The sequence below is a fragment of the Myxine glutinosa genome, chromosome 3, assembly GCF_964187855.1.
Source record: "Myxine glutinosa chromosome 3, kmMyxGlut1.1, whole genome shotgun sequence".
Classification (NCBI taxonomy): domain Eukaryota; kingdom Metazoa; phylum Chordata; class Myxini; order Myxiniformes; family Myxinidae; genus Myxine; species Myxine glutinosa.
The window spans coordinates 24,704,156-24,714,384 of record NC_136263.1 but is presented as its reverse complement, the minus strand read 5'-3'; the positions used below and the strand labels follow the sequence as shown (position 1 = coordinate 24,714,384).

At 42.6% G+C, this 10,229-nt stretch overlaps 1 protein-coding gene across 1 annotated transcript; it reads left to right on the top strand.

Moving 5' to 3' along the window:
- Nucleotides 1–208: 208 nt before the first annotated feature.
- On the top strand, nt 209–3,404 carry MARCKS (myristoylated alanine rich protein kinase C substrate). Its single transcript, XM_068111206.2, has 2 exons — nt 209–656; nt 1,571–3,404. The coding sequence occupies exons 1-2, from the start codon at nt 561–563 to the stop codon at nt 2,360–2,362; spliced, it is 888 nt and encodes a 295-aa protein (XP_067967307.2). The 5' UTR covers nt 209–560; the 3' UTR covers nt 2,363–3,404.
- Nucleotides 3,405–10,229: the final 6,825 nt, after the last annotated feature.

The following is a 10,229-nucleotide window of genomic DNA, read 5'->3' as shown; positions in this document are numbered from 1 at the left end:
ATTCGGTTATCTGTTCGTCTCCATCAGTGGTATTTGTTTAGTGATCTCGTCCAAATTTCTTTTTCTAGAAACAAAAGCCGCGACGCATATCCCCTCCCTCATTGAAATCGTCGCTCGAGCGGTGGGCGGATCCGGAGCTCGGAGCCCCGCCCGAGCCGCGGACCGCCATTGGCTGCTAAACGTCGGGGGCGGAGTCATCGGCAGACAGAGAGAGAGAGGGGCGGGCCGTAACGGGATTCGCTTTGCGTGCGCGGGCACTGAGTGCGGACTGCATCTGCGGCGCCGGTCGTGTGGCTCTCCTTGCCGTTGTTTTTGGCGTTCGGGATCATCAGACGTTCGTGATATCGAGATTTTGTGTTTTTGCTCCTCGAGATCGTTTTTGCCGCCGCTCAGCGACTCCCTTTCGGAGGCGAGCAGCTCCGTCCGCACGTTTCGTTGATTCGCCCGACGCCCCGCCCCTCCCGTCAGCACCCCTCCTCGTCTGGGATCGCGCGCAGGCGGTGCGCTTCGGTGCTGACTCTTTGTCTCGCTGCTCTTCGAGTCTTTTGTTAGTGCGAAGCATGGGAGCCCAGTTTTCCAAGACTGCGGAGCGCGAAGCTGCGCTGGAAAAGCCCGGGGAAGCGGTCGTCGCTTCTCCGCCCAAAACCAACGAGCAGGTTTGTCTAAGTCTTTGTATTTGTACCGCAAGTGGGACAAAGGAGGCTGCCCATTGTCGGACAGTGGTTGTGTCGATTTGCCATTTATTTCTGTGCGCTAATTCGTATTTTATTTTGTTGTTTTTTTTGCTTCCGTCGAGTAAAACCATCGACTTTCCCATTTTGTGTATTGGACTTGCGCCCGGGAGCGTTCTTTTGTCTCGAAGGCTTTTTGGGGGGGGAGGAGTAGAAGAAGAAGAAGAAGAAGAATGAGGTGGAGGAGGAGGAGGAGTGTGTCGTTGGGCGCTCCATTTTGTCGATCGCCGTTTCGAGTTTGGCTGCAAGTAGCAAATGCTCATCCCAATCCCGAGCTGCTCCATTTGAACGTCCGACCGTCCCGGGGCGCACGGACTCTATGCAGGGATTTTCATGGCGTGCAACGCCCTCTGTCCATCGGGCCAATGCGTGCAGTCCAGGGGATCCATGAATAGATCTCTGGAAGCGCACAATGGGCTTCAACAGCTGTTAGAATGCCTCGAACATCGAGATTTAAAAATTCCAACGTGGTGTGATTTCTTAACGTTCGTGTCGTATACAAGAGGAGGACGTTTGGTCCGTCATGCCTGTGCTTTATCCGCATCATTAGTATAATGTTTTTGTTTACAAAAATGTTTTTTTTTTTTTTTTGGTGTGATTCGACTTTTTAAAATTCGTCTGAGCAACCTTTTTAAAAGCCAAGTTTGCTTGAATTTATCTTTTTGCTTCACCAATATTTTTTGCATTTTTGTCATGTGGTGTACTCCATTGGGAATTAAGATGTGCCGGTTCCTTAAAACCATCCTCGAGCTCCCTCTAGTGGTTCGATGGACTTCCTTTGGGATTTTTTGGCGGTGTTTACGGGACCAATGCCTGATTGTGAGTGCGTGCTCTTGCAGGATGGCGAGCTCGTCCGTGTGAACGGAGATGCCCCGTCCCCGGGTGAGGCTAAGGGAGACCTGCAAGCAAACGGCAGTGCTCCGGTGCCTGCCGAGGACGAAGCTGCGGCGGCACCGAAAGAGGACGCCAAGGCCGGTGATGTGAACGGGGCCGAGCCGGCTTCCGTAGAGGCGGCTGGAAATACACCCCAAGCAGAAGAGGCGGTTGGAAAGACACCCAAGGCCGATGAAGGAGCCGCTTCAGAAACACCGGCAGCCTCTGCACAATCGGGCGAAACGCCAAAGAAGAAGAAGAAACGCTTTTCTTTCAAAAAGTCGTTCAAGTTGAGTGGATTTTCATTCAAGAAGAAGAGGGATGTGCAGGCCAGTGCAGATGCTGACGCAACTAAAACCGAAGTGACTGGTGCAGAAGGCGATCAAGACAAGGTTGTGGAAGAGAAGAAGGAAGAGGCAGGAGCAGAGGGTGACGCAAGCAAGGATAAGAAGGAGGAAAATGAGGAGGTTGTGGTTATTGAAGCAAAAGATGCAGATGAGAAGAGCGAAGCTAAAGAAGAAAGTCACACGGCCACAGCTGAGGAGCAGGCTCGAGTGGATGAGAAAGCGTCCGAGGAAAAGAAAGAAGAGGTTGCTCCAGTTCAGGCAAGCGATGATGCTGCTCCTGCTGCTGCTGCTGCTGCTGCCGCCGCCGCCGAGTCGACACCTGTGGAGACTGTCCCAGCTCAGGAGTCTGCCGAGAAGAAATCCGAGCCAGAATCTGATGCAGCTCTTACTAATGAGCAGAATTCTGAGTGAGCGGTCTATTTTCATCTCCTCCTTTTGCTATAGGAGTTCAAAAGACTAACCAAGAATTATTTTTCCCTTTTCATTTTTTTGGGGGGGTTTTGTGTGGGAAGCATAATTTCATTTCAACCCTGAATGTGTCTTGTCAGTATTAATGTTCCTTTTTACCTATGATTTGCATACTTTTTATACCTTTTTGTGTATGTATGACAAATATCGGTGTATTCTTTAGGCCTTTGGCCACCATCTAGTGGTTATACTCATTGCAGACAAGGCAAGGGTGCCCATTTGCACACCTTCCGCTCTTTTTTTTTTTTTTTTTGGGGTGTGTCGCCAACTTTTTGATAAGGAAATGAGCACTGTAACTCGCTATTCATGTATCATACTTCGGTTGTGCTAAACTTCAAGTGATGCTGTCTTCGTAAGCGACCATGATCGGTGGCTGTTGGCTTGAAAGTTGCTGCATAGGAGCTTCGTTCGGTTGATGTAACCATTTGCAGTTTGGTGGCTCGCATTTCGGGACTGGCATAAAGCTAAAGGGTTCATCCACGCTGTAGATGGTGCATACCTCTGCTTTGATCTTAATGTGAACTTCCTGGAATCCTTTATTTTCTGAGGGGGAGGGCTAGAGAATGGGGGGGGGGGGGGAGGTGTCGAGTGGTTTTTTTTTTTTTTTTTTTTTTCAGACGTTTTAAGCACAGATCATGGGACATGCACCTTTTTGGGGTTTTTCTTTTTTGTAGAATTTCTGTATCTCTACTAAAGCTGAAAATCGTAGATCGGTAAGTAGTTTAATTATATATTATACTGCGGTTGCGAGTTCACGTTTCTTCTGTAGGATGTAATAGCACCTGTCAAATGCAAGTTTCCTGTTTGGTGGTAATTTTTAGGGCCTGTTTTATCACTTCCTTTTACAACTGGCCTTCATTGTTTGTACATATTGAACTGCTTTCACTTGGGAGATCGAATGTAACTTTGTTCATTGAAGTTGCTGTGTGGAAGTTGCTATAACTATCACGTTTTTGAAAATCAATAAATATTAACTATAAAAGCCTTTTTTGCGATGTTTTGTTGCACTTGGAACCCCGACGTAATGTTGTGTACCAACAGTTTCACGGAACAGGAAATGGTGGTTAAATTGTAAATGTTAGATGTAAATGATAGCTTCTGATTGACACACAACGTCATTTTGTCGTTCGAATAAGGCACTGTATAGTTTTATCAGTAATGTCCAACACTTTCCATCAGAGCTATCTATCTCTATGCTGGTTGAAGGTAAATTTGTAAAGCAGAGATGTAACTTTTACTGAATTTTTTTTTTTAACACTTAAAAAAAGCCAACTTGTTTTGTTGCCTTGGTATTTTTTTTTGGGTTTGGTTTTGGTTATTTGGTCAGGGCAGGAATTTGGCTACTTTCACATTTGGGTGAAAACCTTTCGGTGCATAATTGCAGGTGTGACAACTGAAATCCTCAAAATAATCATTTGATATGGTGAACCTATTTGCTGTATTAATAAGCTTTGCCTTTATCAGCTGAGAGGTGAAAGTAGAGTTGAATTTGCCTTGTTTTTCGGTGGCTCATTCTTGCCTTTCTTAAGAAGCCACCGTTGCCCATTGAATGCAAGACGAGGACGTTGGCAACTCCATCATCACCATCCTCTACAGATTGTTGTTTCTGCCGAAGCCACTCCAACAAAGGAAGTCAGGGCAGAATTTTTTTTGTTATCTTCATGGTGCCCGCGATAGCTCGCCTACTCAAGCGAAGGACACCGTTGGATCTTTAACGTCCACCAACTAAAGCCGGCAGATGGAACACCCGGTTTAACATCCGTCCGAGGAATGGCACACACATTGATCAATTACTCTGCCTTCGAAACACCGCAATGAGAGTTTATAGCTGGGCCGAGATTCAAACCCAGGCGAGGCAGCTCGGAGGCGAGTGTGCGTCTCTCTAGGCCACACTGCCAGCCCCCACCTCCATAAGCAACAGCTAAAACAGTATGTGAAAAAAAAAATTTGGAGGGGGTGGGTGACATTGGATTGGAATTTGCTGCCGCAATGATATTGTCTATGCACCATATTTTCCAGGTGAGATGTTTCCTATGGATTTTCGGGTGGCGGTGGTTTTCCAGATGTGGTAATTGCATCAGGGGAATGTTCTGAACCAAGTAAGTTTGTTTTCTCGTATGAAACCACTATATAATGGCATGGTCATTGAACACATTAACAGTTAATTCATTTTTATTTCCTCATGTTTTATTCCAATCACCTTTTTTTCTTTTTTTTTTTTGTATACAAGATCGAGGCTCGTGAAAGAGCGAACATTAATCACACAGAAAGACAAACCGACACATAAAACATATAACATCGGGAGCGGTAGACAAGATGGGGAGAGAGGGGGAAGGACACAAACACAACATTTGAGAGCAGGGACCGAGAGACATGGAGACATCGAGAGATCTGAGAGAGGGCGAGGGCTTTGGGGGGGGGGGGGCATGGGAAGGGGGCGGTGGGAGAGGTATAAAACATATGGACACTGCCAGGACTTCCAGGATGGATTTTTTTGCATTATTTATATTCTCTCAATTTACCAAATTCATCGAATTCCCCATAAGCAAGTAATATGTAGATGCTATTTTTTATTTTTTGAGCTTATGGTAGGACATATAGGTTTAAGGTCATGGATTCAACTTCACATTTTCTAGGATTAATTAATGCTCCTCAAGTCCGACGACAAACTGTTATTTATTGCTGTGCAGGTAGGCCATTACATTGATGGTAAAATAAGGGGCAGGTATTTATTTTCATCCACTTAACATACCATTTCAGGAATGCAACCAGATGGAATTTCTCAGTTTTAGAGGCAGACCACATTCACAATTTGTTTGCGGAGGGGGTGGGGTGGGGTTATTTTTCTACCTTCCATGAATTCCATAATTTATCTTGAGCATCTGATGTGAGAAATTCCAAAGGATCAGATGAATTTTTTTTTCCCCTTTTATATAGCCACACCATCAGTTTAGAGCTTAAGTTTGGCTGGTTGTCCCTAGTAATTTCTTACATTAAATATGTCTGGAGTCTTTGAAAAGGGGTTGGTAAGTTTATGCTTTGAACATGCACAGATTGAGATTTTGGTCAGCTCCTAGCTGATGGTCAAAACAGTCTTTAGGTGCTACGTCACTGTATATGGGCTGGCAGGATGGCATAGGCCCTAGAGGTGGTACACATGCTGGCATCTGAGCCGCCTAGCCTGGGTTCTAATCTCGGCCCAGCTATAAACTGTTCAAGCCAGTGTTCATTATGCTGTGCGAACCATCAATGTGTGTGTCGTTCTTCGCATGAACATTAAACTGGGTGTTCCATCTGTCCGGCATTAGTTGGTGGACGTTAAAGATCCCGTGGTGTCTTCGAGGAGTATGCAAGCTATCACTGACACCCTGAACAAATTAAATTCCAAATTCCTGCTTGAACCCACATGGGGAATTCCATGAGTGGAACAGCTCCCCCCGCCAACCTCCCTAGCAAATGTTGTGACCCACAGTCACGTGCTGCAAAGGAAAGATGTGAAAATAATAGTTTAATCTGATATAAAATGTGTCTGGCATACAATAGTGGCAGCATGCTTTGGCCACATTCCCAATAATAGCCCACCAGAAACCGTTTCCTTCCTTTTTTTATATTTTGATCGTGCCATTTAATTACAAATTTTGCAAATGTGCTTTGCTCGTCAGTGTGACTTCTCTGCACATTTGATATATTTTGCTTTTTACCAGCAATGAAATTTGATGCCAAAATACTTGGTATGTCTTATGTTTGCAGGTTTTATTTTATTTATAAATAAACCCTAAACCTTTTTATAATACAGTTAATTGTACAAAGAACCAACAGTTGTTCAGTATAAACTATGGCATTGGAGTATTTGCACATATTCCTAAAGTAGAAAGTTGAAAGACATAAATAAATAAACTAGAAAGGCACGCAGTAGAGAGCCTACCTCCACCTGATTGGCCATATCACTCAATGGTGAAGAATCGCTTAAAAAATTCTACTAGTGGATCCGGAGCTTCACCAAAATTGAATCGATTCTTCTTTGTCACACAAACGACCTGTCCAATAAGTTTCATCCAAATCCATCCATAACTTTTTTAGATATCCTAAGTATCGTTTTTGGCCCTATCTCCCAATGGTGAAAAATCACTTGAACAATTAAATAATTCTCATATCCGAATCCATATTCAAAATACGTTTTAGACAAAAATCCATATTCATATCCTTGTTGCATACACTACCTCTCTGACAAATTTCGTCCAAATCCATCCACAACTTTTTGAGAAATCTTGTTCACAAACGGACAGACAGGGGTGAAAACATAACCTCCATCCACCTTTGGTAGTGGAGGTAATAAATAAAAAGAAATATATCGTACACAGCATGATACTTGCAAAAATCCCAAAAAGAAGTTGACCTTTGACCTGTGATGACCTAAAAAATAATTGGTGGTTGAAAGCAATGATCAAGTATGCAAATCCTCTTCAAATTTCAAGTCAATCAGATGAAATTGAGGATTTTAGAAACTCGCCTAAGTTTTGACCTTTGGCCTATGTTGACCATTTGGCTAAAGTTGGCCTCAAATATAATTGGTGTTTGACTTCAGTGACCTGATGTGTAAATCCTCTTCAAATTTCAAGTCGATCGGATGAAAATTGAGGATTTTAGAAATTTGACAGATGTTGACCTTTTGACCTCAATCTATAGGCTTCTTCCTTTTGACCAGCTCTACCATTTGGTGAAGATTCATAAAGATCGGTTTAAAATTGTGACCTGTAGGCGATTGACATACAAACAGACAGACAGAAGAACACCAATATACTTTTAGAACCTTCGATTTTTGCAAGTAATAAATAATTCAAATAGAGGGTCATCTCAAACATTGTCACCCCCACCTTCTTTACATATCACATTCGTACCACATCATTCTACCTACTGTATACTCTAACCTCTGCAATGTACTGTCCAGCAAGCGATCGTCCAACTTTCTGATCCCAGGACAGAAGCCTTCCTTCTGATGCCTCTGACACGGTACAAAGTTTTTCGAAGTATTGTTTAATTACATATTTGGAAAAAAGTCAACTTGCCTAAAACAAACTTTCTCTATATATATATATATATATATATATATATATATATATATATATATATATATATATATATATTGTCCTGAGAATATGAAAATATATAATTACACTACAGTTTGATTCTTAGCTTCAGTTTTCAGTCGCTGTACTTTTACTAAGTAATAATAACTAATTCCCTCGTAGCGAACTCGACTCTCCCTCCTCTCCACCTCCCTCGCTCCGTTTCCTTTGCCACTTCTCTCCTCTCTCACTCACTCCTCCCCTCCCCATCCCCGCATCACATCTGACCAGATACATTCAAACCGGCTATTGCAATGCATTTTTGCCAATATTCGTCCGATTTTTCTAACCTTTTGCTGGAACCAAGTCTTAAACCATAAAATCAGATATTGATTTAGAGTTGAGATAAAACAGTGAGGGAGTCTGAATTAACTTTATATTACAGACCTTAATAATTACCCTCGCCAGATGAGAGGGTATTGCATTTGAGTCAGTTTGTTTGTTTGTTTGTCCGCACAGAATAAATATGATTTTCTCTGCAACTGTTGGTCCGATTGGCAGGAAATTTTCACCATGGGTGCTCCTCCTCCTGTAGTATGTTATGATAATTATGATGTCATAGGTCAAGTGGTACTAGTCATCTTGGAAAAACCGAAAAAAATTTCACCTCTATCTCTGAAAGCGGTGCATAGAAAAAATTGAGACATGGTTCACTGTAAAGAACTCTCCATGGGGAATAACATGTTAATTAATATGTCATAGGTGCCTCCACTATGACGTCATAAATTGACAAGTACAAAACTTCATCCGATCAAGATGAAATTTCTTGAGCGTCATCTCGGGATAAATTGGTGGAGAAAAAAAAGTAATGATGTCATCTGTCGCGTGATGCAGCCGCCATATTTGTTTTAACAAAAGCCTTAACCACTAAAACACGTCCTCGCGAGGGTCTGCAATCTAATTGCTCTTTCTTGTCTAAAATGTATTTTGGTCTAAACATGTTAACTTTCGTCCAATTGTCTTCCCGTTTTTTGCAACTGAGTCTAAAACCATCCTAGCGACTATGAACAAGACCGATAGTCCAACAACGGTGCAGCTGGGCTCGGATCTGCTGAGTGGAGGATCTGCTGTCCCTTTGTCATGTGACCATATCCTGAGCTCTGATTGGTGGTTTGTGAGGAACATACATACATACATATACATACTTATGCTGAACGAACAGAAAAACGCTGTTCCAGATGGCATCGCCCTAAAGGCTATGCTGTAAAAATATAGCTGCCAAACCACATGACCGATGGCGTCATCTATTTTTTTTTCGACCAATTTATCCCAATTAGTCATTAACCAATTTAATGTCATAATGAAGGCACCTATGACATCATTATTAACATGTTATTCCCATGGGGATTATTTTATAATGAGTCACCTTTCAATTTCTGGTGGTTTTGGAGATATAGAGGTGCAAGCGTTTTTGTTTTTTTTCCAATATGGCACTCATATCATGTGACCTATGACATCATAATTTCTACAGGAGGCCGTGCTCCTATGGTGAAAATTTCAAGTCAATCGGACAAACAGTTGCAGAGAAAATGAATTTTAAAGGGAATAAACCTACAAAATGCCAGCGGAAAGGACATACACATATTACATGCACACAAACACATACATACAGACAAACGCTGTTCCAGATGACATTGCCGTTGTCTAGAGACCCTGGAATTTGATGTCTCCAGACATTGCCGTCTAGAAACAAAAAAAATAGAGAAAAACCAAAATTTGTAACCAAATGACACAGTTGAGCACAAATCCCTGGGTCTCACTATCAACACCTTACAAATATTCACCACAAGATGGCACTATAGTGCTAACTGACACCAAATGCCACGTGATCAGGGGGTCAGGGGTTCGTGACCACTCAGGTTCAATCAGATGACCACGCCCATAAAGGTGGTGATCACACCCTGAGTCATGGAGTTGGTTTCTGGCCGGATTCCTAGCCATTGGAGTAAATTTCCCATTTAACCAAATACGACTAAAACATCACTCATGCCTCAATGTTGATAATAAATAACTAACTATAAATTTATAATTGATCTGGTTTACTTTACTGAAATTATCCAAATAACCATAAACCTCTGATTCTTCGGAAAAACCCCTTCATCTATTTGCTGACGACTCCATCCTCTCCTGTAACATCCTTCATTCTTCAGATGGCAGCATGCTCTTCCCTCTCTTCAGACCCTGCCAAAAACACAATCTGGTGAAACACATAGAATATGTCTTTCAATCCTGACAAATTCTCCCCCTCCATCTCTTTCCAAAAGGATTGTATGGCAAACCCTCCCATCTACTATCTTAATTATCTTGAGGTTCAGTCACTCAAATTCCAGGGTCTTGGGATTGGGTTATGTCTTGGGATTGGGAAAACGACATTTCGCCATAGCCAAAGTCGCCGACTGGGCATAATAATAATAAGAATCTTTATTGTCCCATATTCAGGGAAATTATTATTTCGTTTTACGTTGCATCCTCCGTTGTACAAAGTCATTCCTTGGCACACCTGAATTCCTGTCCACCTACAAGGCCTTCATCTACAACATCTAATGGAGCAGTCACAGTATGCGGGCATGAGATGTTGTATTGATCCCATGATGGTTGACTTGATGGTGTATTGAGCAGTAGCGGCAGCTTAACCAATTCACAATAAAGCATTGTGTGGTCGCTTCCTGTCGTATCAGTGAGCA